Source organism: Gorilla gorilla, chromosome 2 (genome assembly GCF_029281585.2).
Source record: "Gorilla gorilla gorilla isolate KB3781 chromosome 2, NHGRI_mGorGor1-v2.1_pri, whole genome shotgun sequence".
In the NCBI taxonomy this organism is placed as follows: Eukaryota; Metazoa; Chordata; class Mammalia; order Primates; family Hominidae; genus Gorilla; species Gorilla gorilla.
Genome location: NC_086017.1, coordinates 132,928,767 through 132,945,513, shown reverse-complemented (window position 1 = coordinate 132,945,513; position 16,747 = coordinate 132,928,767). Strand labels below are relative to the sequence as shown.

The 16,747-nt window shown below is 43.0% G+C and overlaps 1 protein-coding gene across 2 annotated transcripts in view; it reads right to left on the bottom strand.

Moving 5' to 3' along the window:
- Positions 1–16,747, bottom strand: part of CD86 (CD86 molecule) — a 67,019-nt gene that overhangs the window by 28,498 nt on the left and 21,774 nt on the right. Inside the window, exons 1-2 of one of the 2 annotated variants that reach the window (XM_055383782.2) lie at positions 15,815–16,076; positions 2,212–2,261 (exon numbers count right to left, since the gene is read on the bottom strand). In XM_055383782.2, coding sequence (XP_055239757.1) covers positions 2,212–2,257 — 46 coding nt within the window. In that variant the 5' untranslated portion in view covers positions 2,258–2,261; positions 15,815–16,076. Of the gene's footprint in view, positions 1–2,211; positions 2,262–15,814; positions 16,077–16,747 lie in introns of those variants that run through there. The other variant, XM_004036163.3, reaches the window with a different exon arrangement.

Below are 16,747 nucleotides of genomic sequence, written 5' to 3'. Positions count from 1 at the left end.
CTTGGGTAAATTACTTCACCTCTCTGGGCTTTAGTGTCCACATCTTAAAATGGGAAATAACAACAAGACCTAAAGCAGAAAATTATTGTGAGGCTCAAATGAGTTAATATTTATGAGGTACTTAGAACAGTACCAGGCACAAATTAAGGGATATATATATATATATATGCATATACAGTCATGTATTGCACAGCCACATTTCAGTCATATACAATTGTGGTCCCATAAGATTATAACACTATATTTTTACTGTATCTTTTCTATGCTTAGATATGTTCAGATACAAAAATACATACCATTGTGCTACAACGCCTACAGTATTCAGCACAGTAACATGCTGTGCAGGCTTGTAGCCTAGGAGCAATAGGCTGTGCCAGGTAGCCTAGGTATGGAGCAGGCTATGCTATCTAGTTTTGTGTAAGGACACCCTATGATGATTACACAATGACAAAATCGCCCAACAATGTGTTTCTCAGAACGTACCCCTGTTGTTAAACGATTCATGACTGTGTGTATGTATGCATTTATCAAATAAATAAAATAAGTCATGTGCGATGGCTCATGCATATAATTCTAGCACTTGGGGAGGCTGAGGTGGGAGAATTGCTTGAGCCCAGGTAATCGAGGCCACAGTGAGCTGTGACTGTGCCACTGTACTCCAGCCTGGATGACAGAGAAAGATGCTATCTCAAAAAATAAAATAAATAAAATAAATAAATAAGAAGTGGGATGAGAAGGGAATCTTATTGGATAATGTTCTCTAGAGTCTTGTCTTCTTGCCTTGCTCTCTGACACACACATACCTCCCACATCCCCAGGAGCTAAGGTATCAGGTCATGGGCCCTGGGGGTTGGAAGCTGCTGTTGTTACCTAAGTCAGTGATCAGCTGGCACATCTACAGACCTCACACTCAAGGACTCCACAAGCTCAAGGTGCTAAGCAGAAAAACAGAAATCTGAAAAGGCTTATCCCAGCCAGCATGGATCTGAGGGACCATCTCTTTGTAGTTCCCTGACTCCTCATCATCCACAGCAGACATGGGGACAGTGGCCAAGAGCCTGGTGTGTGGCCATCTGGAGGAGGTGAACTCATGGCTGGTGGCCTGTGGGTGCTGTAGCCAAACTTCAGGCTCAGTTCACCTCCCTGTCTTAGTGGGGTGGCTTCCCTCTCAGGCCTGCAGGTGGAGACAAGGAGCAGCAGGAAGGGGTGGGCCAGGAGTAACTACAAGACACTGAGTCACATGGCAGGGACCGCAGCCAACTCCTGTTTATAGATGAAGAAACTGAAACTCAAAGTGGAACTGTAAACAGGGAAGATCCGAGTTTTGTGAGGCTGGATGCTGTTAAAATTTTGAGGGAAGGTGGTGGATAGTTAAGAAAAAGAATGCAGAATTCAAATACAAAATGCCCCTGACTGCTAACACCACCAGACAGGAGGAGAATGGCATGGAGGGAAAAGTTGCAGAGGAAGGAGACAGTGGTCATAACTTATTGTGGTTAAAATATCTTACTTATTCAAATTTTACCAAAGCATAAGACATGTGACCACACTGCTAGGGGGCCCTTCACAGGGTCTTGAGGGAGATTTAGAAAGGGTTGTGCAAATGGAGAGCTCTGAAGCTTCAGCTTCATTGGCACTATAAATCAGCTGACACAATCAGCTGAACATCCATAGTTGTCAGGAAGCCGTGGCAACCATGATGTATGTGCATGGGCTATAGGGAAGGGAGTGAGAGAGGGTAGGGAAGTCAGGGACATGAAAGCCAGTGCTCCGTATGAAGGGAGACTTTTGGAATTCTGTCAGTTGTTTCCTAGGAGCCTGAGAAAGACAGAAACAGGGTCAGAGAAGACCAGAAGAGAATATGTGTGGAACAAAAGAGTCAAGTCTCAGGGGCCTCAGTGCAGCAGCCTTCCCCCATCCCCATGGGATGGGCCAGGCTACCCTACTCTGAGCATCTAGGCTCACTGATGTGAGACTGCAGAGGAGGAAGAAGCACACAAGGGGAGAGCTCCATCCCAGCTGCCTGCCATCAGCTGCTTTCAATCATAACACTTCCTTCTTCTCCAGGAAAGTCTTTTTTGCATGTGGTCTTGTACAACGCTCAGTAGAAAGTGAGTAAAACCCACCAAGTCTCAGGCCTGGGCTTGCTGTGGTCAGACTCGTCAGGAGACAGTAGGATTCCAGGACTTAACAAAGCTGAAAGGTTCTTACCAGAGAGCAGGAAGGCCATCACAAAGAGAGTGTTACTCAGTCCCATAGTGCTAGAGTCAAAAAAAAAAGGTAAAACTTGATTAGAAAAGGAAACTGAAAACCGATGTTCACCAAAACATGACCTGGACGTGGAGTTTGGGATTCACTTGGGTTCTCGGGTGTGCAGAGACAATGCCAGGGCTTCATCAAAGCCATTTCCTTTTGCTCTTAGCTCCATTGATAGGTCACATTTCCCAGCCTCCCCTGCAGTTATACAGGCCATGAGACTGGCTTCTAGCCAATGGAATTGTGGGCAGAAAAGATGTTTCTTCCAGATCTGGCTGCTAAAGTCTCCTCTCTTTCCTCCCTCTCCTGCCTTCTTAGCAGCAGGGGATCCAGAAGAAATGTCCAAGGGCCTAGAAAATCGCAAAGTCTCACAGTGGAAGAGATCTGGTTTGCTTAATAAACTAATAAAGCAGCTCTCTTTACACCTCTCCCACAACTGATCTACAATGGATTGTGATATTGGCAAAAAATAAAATTTGAGGGATTGATTATTGCAGTAGCTAGTATTATTTATCTTGACCAACACAACAGGCATGATGGGGCAATTGGTTAGTATTGCATTTACGCTTAGAAATCAGCCTTCCTTTTGTTTTCCTGTGGTTCTCAAACTTGAATGTGAGTAAAAATCACCTGGAGAGTTTCCTGGGCCTCAACCACAGAAAGTCTGGCTTAGTAAGTTGGGATGAAACCCATGGATTTTTATGTTTAACAACATAAGGTGATGACAATGCTGCCAGCCTAAGGAGCACGCTTTGAGAGCAATTCACTTAATCTACATGATGAAGCCAAGAAAAAGGATATGCTTTGCTTGATAACCTCTATCTTCTTTCTTCCTCTCCCTCCTCCCTCCTTCACTACCCACGCACTTACCCTAACTAGCACCCAAAAGGCTGCTTAGTGGCTTATAAGGAAGCAAAGAATAAGGAGAGGTGACCAACATTAGATGCGATCAGGCACATTCAGGATGGTATGGCCATACACAGGAAAGATGACCAACATGAGAAACAGGCGGAAAAGCAAACCAAATACAGGAGTATGATACAGAGCCAAGGACAAGGCCAGTGCTGAATGCTTGCCCTAGAAATCTGCCCAATTTGCACTGAGGGGGACATAAATTTGGCTTATAGCTTTTTAACAGCCAATGTAAAAAGGAAAACCTAACCAGTGAATTAATTCACAGGTCTGTCCACTGAATTCATAGGTCTGTTGATAAAAACAAATCAATTCTTTCCAGGAAAAGATGCACAACTATTCTTGATCGAATAGCAGAAATGTATGCCCCAGACGGTGTTGTCTAGAAGCCATCTATGTTTCTTTCCTCTGCTCTCATAGCACCCAGTGCAGGGCATTGGGCTAGAAGTGACTGTTATGTTTTTTTTCCTTCTAGACTATACCTTTTCTTTTTTTAATAAATATTTTTGAATAGATCATGGTACTAAATGTAGATGGTACTAAATTTGAAAGATAAAGGTGATAAATAGTGGAAAGCAAGTCTGCCTCCCAGCCTTGTCCCCTAGCTGTCTAGTTTTCTTCCACAGAGGTAACAGGGGTGATCACTGTTACATGTTACCAGTTTCTTGCCTCTACTTAAAGTTACTTTAGACAAAACTAAACAAAAACATTGACCCATATTCTGTTTTCTTTTTATTTTTAAGCACAAATGGTAGCATACTATGTACGGTTTTGCACACATATGACTACCTTGGAGATTATTCTGTATCAGCATGTAATGAGTATCCTCATGCTAAAAGTTGCATATTAGTCTATTGTATTCTATTGGATGACAATAATATATATATATTTCCAGACCACTAGTGATGGATACTTAACGTTGTTTCCAATCTTTTGTTGCAATGGAAAACCTTGATTATATGCCATATCACACAGGTGGGAGTAAGCTACATTCCTAGAAGCAGAATTGTTTGACCAAAGGGTTGAAGAATCGTTGCAAATTGTTCTCCCCTGAGATTATACGTTTATGCTCTGATCAACACAAGAGTGCTTATTTTCATGTACCTTTTGCCAACATGTTTTCTAATTTGTGATCTTTAGCAATAGGAAACGGTGAAATTACATCTCATAAGTTTTAGAAATCTTTATTATTTAGAAATCTTTATTAGTTTATGAGATTATACGTTTATGCTCTGATCAACACAAGAGTGCTTATTTTCATGTACCTTTTGCCAACGTGTTTTCTAATTTGTGATCTTTAGCAATAGGAAACGGTGAAACTAGATCTCATAAGTTTTAGCAATCTTTATTAGTTGTGGCATAATACACATAAAATTTGCCATCTTCACCTTTTGAGTGTACAGTGGTATGAAATACATTCACATTGTTGTGCAGTCATCACTACATCCATCTTCAGAACTCTTTCATCTTGCAAAACTAAGCCTCTATACCTATTAAATAATAACTCTTCTTTCTCTCCTCTCAGCTCTTGCCAACCACCATTCCACCTTCTGTTTCCATGAATTTGACTGCTTAGGGTATAAGTAAACTCATACAGTATTTGTCTTTTTGTGACTGGCTTATTTCACTTAGCATAATGTATTCAAGGGCCATCCACATTGTAGCATGTGTTTGAATTTCCTTTCTTTCTAAGACTAAATGATATTCCACTGTATGTACATACTACATTTTGTTTATCCATTCATTTTTGATGGACATTTGAGTTGCTTCCACCTTTTGGCTATTGTGCATAATGCTGATATGAACAAGGCTGTATGAATATCTCTTTAAGACTCTGCTTTCAGTTCTTTTGGGTATATACCCAGAAGGGGAATTGCTAGATCATGTGGTCATTCTATTTTTAATTTTCTGAGGAACTGCTACACTATTTTCCATAGCAGCTACATCACTTTACATTCCCATCGACAACTGGAACAAGAGCTCCAATTTCTCCACATCCTTGCCAACGCTTGTTCAATTCTCATATTCTGTGATAAGTAGGTTGCTGTTGGTGATTTAGTATGAGGAAGCTCACAGAAATCAGACAGAGAACTCTGTTCCCATGATCTGCGCTTGTGTGGTGTCAGCTTTGGCTCAATAGGTAATGCCCAAACTCTGAAATCTATTGGCTGGAAGGGAGGGAGACAGCAATCAGGAACCAGCTGTTCAGCTCTTACATGGAACACCTACTGTGTATTTCAGCAACTGAAAATATTTGCAACTAGTCACAAAGTATTAATCTTCTATGTATAAAAGAGCTTCTACAAATCAATAAGAAAAAGGCCAAAGACCCAAATTAAAAGCGGGCAAAAGAAATGTACAGATAGTATGTGGAACTGGAAATAACTATCTCATACATTTGAAAAGATGGTCATACTCAAAATACAAGAAATTCAATATAAAATGATAGTGAGAACAACTTCCTACTGATTAGGCTGGCTACTACAAAAAAAAAAAAAAGAAAAAAGAGGGCCCTTTGAATCTGAACTCCCACCTAATATGGGAATCGCTCATGGTTTGCAAACCAAAAAACCATTATGTTCGACCTAACCAAAGACAATTTTTCTTCTGGGGTGGCATGACAAACAGGGACACAAATCAAATTATATTTTACTATAAATTTAACAAATCACCTTTCATTCAAATAATTACATGAAATCAGTATTGCTCTGAGGAATCTTGGACAAATGGCCCCTGTAATTCACACTGTGGGGAGAAGCACTGACCCTGACAAGGAATCAGTACCATTTTTGATTTCTCAGTTTGGAAACTCTCTCTTCCCCTGGGTTAGAAGCTGCTTCTCCTTACCTTCCTTCCGTCAATACTAGTTTTGTCCTCTGAAGCTATCCAGAGTAAGCCTAACACACTTCTGCCAAAGTCTGTCAAGGATTTGGTGACAGCAAACACATCTCTCCTCAAAATCCTGGCCTGGCCCAGGAGTAACAATCCTTCCAGTAAGCTTCACTAATGTTAATTTGGAGACCACACACCATCCTAGAAAACACTCTGGACACTTAGTTTATCAGTGACCCTGCTGTAATAGGATGTTAAAATACTCAAGATTGATATGATTTTCTTTTATGAAGTACAAGTGCCCCATATGAAGAATTTCTCTCCATTCTAGCCATGATGTGTGATGTGTGTGTGTGCGAGGGTGTGGGCTGGTTTAGGAAGCCAGTTTCTCCAATGTCATTGGCCGTGAAGAAGTGTAGAAATGTCCCCACTCCCTCAGGAATGAACCTCCAACCACAACCAGAAGCCATAACTTTCTCCAGTGGGCCTGTAAAGTGGAAACTCTTGCCTTCGGAGGGAGAGAGCAAAAAGGGGAATGGAAGAGGAAAGAACCTAAGAATTTACCGGGGGGATTCTCTGAGAGGAGATTTCTGTCAGCTAAGCACAGAATAAGGTCTATGAATAACGTGGGTGAACTAGTCAGAAATCTAAAAAGAGGAGCCTCCATGTAAATGGAGGTTCACTCCAGAAACCATGAAGAGCACCTGCCATAATCCACTTTCACTTACTTTGTATGTCTGGCCCATCAGAGAACATGAATAAGAGTTGGCTAAATGATTAATCATACTATTACTGCTCACAACAGGGTGAGATTATTTGTCCCCATGTTACAGATGAAGGAATGGAGTCTCAGAGAGGTCACAGTACTTGCCCTAGGCTGCCCAGCTAGTAAATGGTACAGCTGAGATTTAAACCCATGCAGCCTCACTGTGTTTCTTTCACACTGGTGTAGCACCTTTAAAAATGCCAACCAGTTTTTGCTCTGCCACAGGAGCCAGTGGAAAGGACTCTGATGTTATCTAGCCTCTGAGACAGACGGGAGCAGCACAGCCTAGGGCCAGGTGTGATGGTGGCTCCTGGAATCGAGAGGACTCTCAGAGAGACAGACTGGGGTGGGAGAAGAAGGGGCCCCAAAGCATCCCTTTGCATCAAGAGGGTTTCTGCCCTGAGCTGCTGTTCATTCTGCAAACACTGCTCGAATACCCACTGTGTGCCAGGTACAGAGAGTTCTTCTCCACTTTAACCTGGACAGGCACCAGCTTCCCAGCGTAGATTTAGGCCTCAGGTGCACACTATTGTGGACCGTCTAAGCCACATCTAGAAGAGCTCTGGGGAAATATGACTACTTGGGCAGAAAAGGAAGGAACTAAGAAGGGGTATCTTTGTATCTGAGGTCTGAAGGAGCGTGTGGGCTCTCATTCAGGCAAAGGGCAGGATGAGGGAGGTGGAATGGCAGCAGCCAGTAATGGGGTGGGACAGGGGAGTGCAGAGAGGATGAAACAGGAAGTGAGAGGAGGGGTCCACAGTAGATGTTGGAGAGCAACAAAGAAAAAGATTTATTTCACAACTTTGTCTAGAATGTTAGTGGTAGCCGGAGTATCAGGAAAAATGCTGAGAAGTTTGCTGGTGCCTCAGAAGGTTATTTATTGAGGTAGTCTTTCAGGCAAACATTTGCTACATCTACTCAGTGTCAGACTTGTTCTAGAGATTGAGGGGTTGTAAAGACATGTAGGCCTTGGTCCCTCACCTGGCACTAAAAAGAAGAAAAAGTGTCCACAAATAACTACAATGAAGGCTCCAGGGCCAGTGTGGAAGGTGGTAGGTAGTCCTTGGCTTCTCGTGAGGTATACAAGAGTTCTTACCCTGAGCAAAGCAGGGGACACCACAGTCTCTGTGGAGGAAGGATTAGGTCGGCCTCAGCCCAGCAGCACTCAGGGCCCAGCTCATTGCCTTCTGCCGATTCATACTTGTGGTTGGATAAGCCAGGCCTGCTGGACTGGCACGTCACCAGCTCGATGAGAGGAGAGTAGAGCTCCAGTGCAACATCAGCTCCCTGGGGCCTTGGTTTGCCTCTGGGTGTGATATGCTGCACAGCGTTACTTCTCAGAGCACCAGGACCTGAAGTTTCATCCTCTGCATTCCCCTGTCCCACCCCATTACTGGCTGCTGCCACCCCACCTCCCCTCATCCTGCCCTTTGCCTGAACAAGAGCCCACACGCTCCTTCAGACCTCAGACACAAAGATACCTCTTCTTAGTTCCTTCCTTTTCTGCCCAAGTAGTCATATTTCCCCAGAGCTCTTCTAGGTGTGGCTTAGACGGTACACAGTAGTGTGCACCTGAAGCCCAAACCCATGCTGGGAAGCTGGTGCCTGTCCAGATTACAGCGGAGAAGAACTCTCTGTACCTGGCACACAGTGGGTATTCGAGCAGTGTTTGCAGAATGAACAGCAGCTCAGGGCAGAAACCCTCTTGAGCAGCTCAGGGCAGAAACCCTCTTTGAGATACTGGGAGGAGTAAGATAGGCTTATTTCCTTCTTTATAAAGTTTCTGAACTACAAAATAAGAAGGTTACTGGGAATCAAATATATTTGAATTTTAGCAAGGCTTCTGACAGAGTATCTCATGATATACGTGACAGCAATATGGAGAAATGTAGGATTAATATTGATACAGTTATTACTGATTCATTCATTTGCTATTGGTTCATTCATTCATTCGTTTCTTCCACAAATATTTATTGAACCAGGCATTGTGTTTGGTGCTAGGAATATAATGAGCAAAACCAGAAGCAGTTCCTCTTCACGTGGTTGCCTACAGTTTAGTAGAAAAGCAAGACAGTGATCAAGTAATCATACAGAGAAATGTAAAACTAGCTATGACAAGTGCTACAAAAGAGAGGTTCATGGTACTTTGAGAGCCCATAACAGGACCAGCCTAAACTGAGATCTGAAGAATGATATAATAGATTAAAAAGAAACACATATCCTTGGCTACTCCTCCTCCCATGAAGAGGTAGAGTTGGATCTCCTCTCTTTGAATCTGGGCTAGCCTGAGTGACCTGTTTGACCATAGAATACAGTACAAGGGATATTCTGGGACTTCGAGAGCTTGGTCATAAGAAGCCTCACAGCTTCTATCTGTCTCTCTGGGAGTACCTTATCTGGAGTTCTGAGCCACCATGTAAGATGTCCCACTACCCCGAGACCATCATGCTGGAGAGGACTGTATAGCTGTTTGGGTCAATGGTCCCAGCTGAGCCTTCCACCTATCCCTGCCAAGCCACCAGACATATGAATAAAATCTTGGATCTTCTAGATCAGGGGTCAGCAAACTACAGCCTGTAGGTCAAATCTGGCTACCACCTATTTTTATTAATAGTTGTACTGGAACACTGCTATGTCTATTGTAAATTATTATCTATGGCTGCTTTTGCAGTACAATGGAAGAATTGAACAGCTATGATGGAGACTGCATGGCTTGCAAAGTTGAAAACATTTCTATGTGGCCTTTCATAGAAAAAACTGCTTGACTCCTGCTCTAGATCAGCACTGTCCAATAAGAATATAAAACAGGCCAGGTGTGGTGGCTCATGCTTGTAATCCCAGCACTTTGGGAGGCCGAGGTGGGCAGATTACCTGAGGTCAGGAGTTTGAGACCAGCCTGGCCATTATGGGGAAACCCCGTCTCTACTAAAAATACAAAAATTAGCTGGGCATAGTGGCGGGCACCTGTAATTTCAGCTACTCAGGAGGCTGAGGCAGGAGAATCACTTGAACCTGGGAGGCAGAGGTTGCGATGAGCAGAGATCACGCCACTGCACTCCAGCCTGGGCAACAGAGTAAGACTCCATCTCAGAAAAAAAGAATATAATACAAGCCACAATTACAAGCCACAGATATAATTTGAAAACTTGTAGTAGTCACATTAAAGAAATTAAAAAGGAATAGGTGACATTAATTTTAATGACATATTTTATGTTATCTGATGTATGTGAAATATTATACTCTCAACATGTAATCAGAATACAAATTATTAACGAATATTTTAAATTTTTTTGGTGGCACCAAATCTTCAATAATCATGTGGGTGTTTTATAGTTATAGCACATCTCAATTAGGACTGGCTGCATTTCAGGTAACCAGTGGCTACCAAACTGGACAGTGCATCTCCAGATCAGCCCATCCATCAGCTTAATAACATCAGGTGATATCAATTGATGGCATGAGGAACAGAAAAATCAGCCAAGGCCTGCTCAAATTCCTGACCCCAAACATTGTGAGAGAGGGTAAAGGATTCATTGTTCTAAGCTGCTAAGTTTGGGGACAGTTTGTAACGTACCAATAGGCAAACAGAACAGATTGAATAGGTAGGTGCTAAGTAGGTGAACGGCTTGGGAGTTGACAGGAAGAGTTCTCGGCAAAGGGAACAGCATATGCAAAGGTGCTGAGGCAGGAGGGCACGTGAGAGAAGGTACGAGGAGGTCCCTGTGGCCAAAATGAAGAGACAGGTGAAAGACAAGGCTGAAGAGGTGAGCAGGGGCCAGATCACACGTGTGTTATGGGTCAGTTAAAGATTTCCGTCTTTATATGTGAACCACCAAAGAAATTAGAGCTGAACTGATGTCATCAGATTTGCATTTTGAAAAGATGACCATGGTTTCTGTGTAGTAAATGGATGATAGGGAAGCCACGACAGATGCAGGAAGACCAATCAGTTGGCTACTGCAATTGTTTGAGTGAAAGAAGATGGCTGTTTGGTCTGGGATAGTAGCAGGTGAAGTAAGGGAAAAGTGGATAGATCAAGAAATATTTAGAATTATAATTAACAGGATATGGTGATAGATCAATATGGGAAATGAGGACAAAGTATTGTTTGATTTATTCATTTATTCATTTGACTCAGCAACTGCATCATTCTTGTCTAAAAGACTGATCCCACAGTGGATGCTACAAGACTCTGTGTTTCACTATTTCACTTTTATGTATTTAGTAAAACTACTAATAAAAGCAACAGAAATCAAACTTATGCTGTGCAGATGGCACAAAATGAGACAGATAGCTCAAAAATGGGTTAGCTGAATTAACATTCATAAAGCCTGAAAAGAGAGACTAATACTAACATGATGAATCTCCTGAGGGTAAGTGTAAGAATCTGTACTTCAGTTTTGAAATAACAACTGTGTAAGAGGAAGAAGTGGACACAGGAGAAATAGTCTATCCATAGTAAACATAAAAATCACATAAGCGTTAGTGTGGTATGGCTAACTAAAATTTCATCCAATCCTAGTGTAGGATTCATTCACTGAACTCTGTGCTAATCAGACCACATCGCTTGTGGTATCACGTTCTGTGAGGTCAGTTATACTTGAATGACACTGACAAATTCGGTTTATCAAGGGGAAGGGCGGCAAGGTTCACTAGTGAATAATGAAATTATGTCAAATGAAGAACAACTAAAAGGACTAGGGTAATGAACCTGAAGAAGAAAAGATTGCAAGTATATGCTGGGTGTCTGCAAATATGTAAGGGCCCTTCCACGGGAGGATACATACACTGTTGCTGAAGGGCAAGTAGTTCCAATAACTAAAAGTTACAGGGAGCCAGATTTCAGTTCCAGATGATGGAAAACTTTTAATAGAGAGCTACAATGACTGGATTTTCTTGTGAGGTGATAAGCTCCCTGTCACAAGTACTATTCAAACCAAAGTGGGGGTAGTAACACAGAAGAGACATTTTAGGAGCGAATCTCGAATTGAGTAAGTGATTGAACTCATAACTTTTCAGTTCACCTCTAAGATTCTCATTACATTTCCAGGAATAAGCAGAAATAAAGGAGAACATCTGGACACTCCATCGCTCTCACCCTGAGTCAGTTCCTCTCATTTTTAACACAGTAGACAATATGGTACATTTAAAGGATCCCTGTCTGGGTAGAGTCTGCTGAGCTGGCTACAAGTGATCCAGGGCTTCAGAAGACATGGAGAACAGCAAGCACTCCTACAGCTTGGAAGGGTGGTGTAAAGGTGGTAATAGTTGAGCTGAGCTGTGACAGGTGAGTCAGGCTTGGTCTCAGAACTGTACCCTGCATGTTAGAACTTGCACGAGTTGATTTCTGTTATAGCGGATGAAGTTCCACCCTGTATTGGTTCTAAGTAATTAAGTCCACTCATTCTGATACTCCCACTTATGAGGGCTGTTAGCCTGGGCCACTGCACTGTTTAACAGTCTTCCTCTGAGAAACGCTGTCTTCCTTTAACAATAACAATTGTTAATTTCCTAGAACTCAACGTGGTAGCTATCTTCCTCTGCCCTTGAAAGGCTTTGCAAGCTTCCAATAATTCTTCCCTAGACAGATTCCTGATAATACATAACCCTGCATCCGAGGCATCTGTTTAATGGGTCTCAAAGAACTGATGCTTCCGAAAGAACCACTTTTTAGTGTTGATTGAGTTTCACTGGATAAATATTTCAGCCATATTTTTGATACACACATAACATCAAGTATAACCTTTTTGATGCTTTTCATTGGTATATATTCTTTGACAACTTTCTGAGACACAATCAAGTAACAGTTTTTAAGGACACGTGGAAATGGAGGAGTGACCATGGAATTTTTATAGGACAGTAAGAAAAGCTGACTGGACTGCAGCAGAGGTTGTCTTTGGATAAATAATGGGAGATTAGTTTCTATAAGTAAAGCAAGGAGCGAGATAGCTTAATAGGGCATGGAAAGTCAAATAAGGAATTCATATTTAATTTAACAGAAAATTGGAAGTTTGGAATTAATAGTTTGGGAGCAGAAAAGTGGTGTAATGACAGCTTAAAGAAAATAAGCCTGTCAAGAGGTGACGGCTGGTATCAAGGTGATCAAGAAAGCCAGTATTATGGGCTCGTCGACTTGAGATGGTGAGCCTGAAGCAGTACAGAGGCAGTCGGCATGATGAGGAAGGGATGGGTGTGAGGGCTGCCTCGATGGAACATGAACACTTCTTGGTGTCTGGTGGACAGAGGACATGACTGGAGGTGGAGACGTCCTCCATCCTGAGCTCTGTTTTCCTCAAGCTCCCACCAGCCATGTCTCCTTCTAGCTTAGGCTGGATTTTATGTCTGACTTGGTTTCCAGTCTCTCCTTGGAGCAAATCCCCCTTATCCCCCATTTGTGGAGATTTTTCTGACCGAATGCTTGTTTTCTTTCGTGAGTTGTTCTTTCTGAAACTCATTTGAGAGCACAGTGTTTCCATACAGACATGAGGAGAGCTGCATCAAGGATGAGTAGGTGCAGAGAAGAAATGTCTTCGCAGATTTAGAAGGAGCAGAGGGTGCTTTTATCCACCTTCCAATATTGTAGGCAACTGAAATATTAAAATGAAGAGTGCGTTCCCCTCACTGGCCTAGAAGAAGGAGCATAGCATGGCGATAGCATTTAGCTTTTCCGGTCCCCCAAGAGCAAATCTGTGTACAAGACATACGCCTAGTTCTCCGAGTTGTATCTAGAATCGAAACTTTCTGAATCAAGACACACCCTATTTCAAACTATTGATGAATTTGAGAACGATTTTTTTTCCTTTTTGCCAAAAAGGTAAGGATCATGCAAAGTTTCACAGTGCTTCTTCTAGTCTGTGCTCATCCACTCGAGGGCTCTGACTGCCAGGTATGAGGCTCATAGAACTCACTAAAAGAGAGCCATGCCCATCCTGGTCCCCTAAGGTAGCCTGATTCTTGTTTTCTCAGAAACTGCATCATGGTCAAAGAGAGGAAGCCAACATTTCAGGGCCACAACTTGAGGGGCCTTCTCTCCCCATTCTGTGCATCAGTCCTACCCTGCTGCTTGGAATTCCCACATTACTCATTCCTTGGGCTAAGGCATTTTTTGAAAGCCCCTGTTAAAATGCAAATGCTAGCTGGAAGGAAGAGGGTTTTTTTTTTTGTTTTTAAGCCATTAGGCATTAGGTTCAAGTTAATTTATCTAAAAAGGACATGGAACTTAGAAAGGAATCATATCCATCCATGAATAAAGGAGGACCGATAGGGAACGAGATGCTTCCCGGTGTTGAGGTCTCAGGGCCGCGATGGGGAGGTGGAAAGTGCTGAAGACACACTTTTCTTCCTCCACACATATTCAAAATGGCGCCTATTTCCCAAACCTCAGCCCGAGTGTAAGCCAATGTACAGTTCGGAAACAGCACTCTATGGGAGAAGAGAGGAGAGATAAGGGCGAGTAAAGGGCTGTGTGCCCAGCCTATGGCCCTGTCCTTTCTCCCACCCCACAAATACTCTTACCTGCCTGGCCATGAAAGGTGGATTGCCAGCACTAGAATGGACTGTGGAAAAATGCCCAGGGACCTCTCTGCCACTCTCTGTGCTTGCTTTTGCTCTAGTTTTATCTCTTTGAAGCTTCAATCCCCTGGCCTAGGGACCCCTAACCTCAACTCCCACCTCAGTCTGATTTTTGAAACATGGTATTTCAACCTTGATTTTTCTGCTGAAGAATCTGGCTTGGCTTATCTCTTCATCTTTCTCATGTTTTCTCCCTACCTGCCCTAGCCTCAACTCCATAAAATCCCATCCTCACCCCCACCCAGGAAGAGGCATATAAAATTCAAGAAGAATAGACTAACCAAAATATCAAATGCAAAGGCTTAGTAATTAATCAGCTGATATAGTCACATAGAACAATTTCCTTCCCTTTAAAGCACTATTGCTATGTAGTCATGTTTAGTGTGATTAAATTAATGTGATTTCTCCACTAGGCTAGAAAACAAGAGTGCAGCTTTTCCTTATGTCTTTTATGCTACCTGTTAAGTCCCTAGTACCTGGAACATAGCAAGCACTTAATAACTATATTAGGAATAAATAAATAGAGATTTATAAAAGCTTCCATTATACACAGGATAGCTCACATAAATAATATTAATGGTATCTGCAGCAGCAGACATAACACAAACTGCAAGTCTGAGCACATAAATAGACGCATTTTAGTACAGGGCCTTAGTCCCAAGATTGAGGTTACATGTAAGATAAACAGTTCATTTCCTTCATTATTACAGTTTAAGGGGAGTAGGAAGTTCCCTTTGTCAAAAACTATTTTCACCTGGCTCTCCAGAACCTTAAATTACTATTAATAGAGATGATATTTTAAGCCCGTTTGCAAATGCAAATGCAAATAGGTTCACCGTATGTGAAACACAGTATGTTCAATCACTTGCTTGGGCTCTTTTTTGACCCAAGAATATTTCTTTTTAAATTAGATCTTGTTCTCTGGTGCCAAGTGGGGCTAATATTGGGATGGGGCACTTGGATGGGAAGAAATATTGGGGAAGGGTCTCTGGACCAGAGAAGGGAAAGGTCAAACAGGAAAGCCAAGTAAGTCCATTGCAGAGAGGCTGCAAGAGGAGGAAATCCCCCTTCTCTGGATTTCCCACTGGCACAGGGGACTCAGGCGAGGCCAGCTGACATCTTTGGACTGTTTCTTCTAGAGCAGAGGCTGCTCGGAGACCCCAGCACCCCAAAGCCAAGAACAGCTGCCAATTATTTGGTAAGTGGCACCTTCTATTTCCTGCCTATTTTGTCTCTTAGCTCACGAAAAACAGATGAAGGGATCTGGCAGGAAGAGACAGATTTTTGTAATATCCCACCTCCAATGTAGTCAATCTGAGAAGCAAACCTGATGGTCAGAGGTTTTAAGCATGCTCTCTGCAATCCCTTTTACTCATTCTCTGGCCGGCCATTAGCACATCAGCATTTCTGCCCCAGATGCAGCTTGCGGCTTTATCTCATGCCACTCCCTAGGCGTCTGAGCCTCCACAAACATACCTGTCACAAATGCCTGTCCACTGCAGCTCCAAAAAGAGACCAGATGCATAAGCACAGCAGCATTCCCAAGGAACACAGAAGCAAGGTGGTAAGAATAAACCAAAAGGAGTATTTGCGAGCTCCCCGTACCTCCTAAGGCTCCTTGTAGAGAGAGAAATAATGCCAGGACTGACGGTAGAGCTCAAATACAGAAAGGGGAACTGACTAGAGAAACAACACCACAGCCAGGGACAGTGCTCTTGCTTGGTTCCAAATAACTTCTGCCGGCAGGTGGGCATTTCCACTGATGAGAATGACTACAAACGTACCCTCGGAGCATGAGTGTAAAGCCCTGGGAAACCCCCAAAGGGAGCCCCATCCACAAACATGACAAAGACACCTTCCCTGACAGATTCCCAGAGATTCCAGAGTACACACAGCCTTTGAAGCCCATAGATGAAAATGCAGTTCAGTTCAACAAATGTGGGCAACCATGTGGCAGGCACTGAGCTCCACAGGGCTTCAGAAGACAGCCTTCAATGAGTGAGGGCAGAGAGGCCATGTGCTTCACTTCTAGCCCTTCCCCAAAATCATTCATTAAGTACATCTCTCCACCCATCCTGTTAGAAGGCAATTGACATACACAACCTTCATTTTCAGATGATCCTAATCCAACCCCAATTGTATGAATCTAGAATGTTTCTGTTACCTTGGTACACTATTCCTGGAAGTGGGTGGTACTCTTGAGTTTGGCTACAAGTCATAAGCAGAAGTGGGAAAGGTGTGTAAATGCCCAGTAGATTTCTCCAAACCTAGTGCTTCAGCGGGGACAGGTTTCACTCGTATGTGATCCTCCCCCAGGTGCATGCCTCCTTTTTCTGCCCTGATCAGGCACTGCAAAGTCCTCTGCTCAGTGTGGGGGACATTTATGTGCCTCTGAGGTCTGTGGCACTT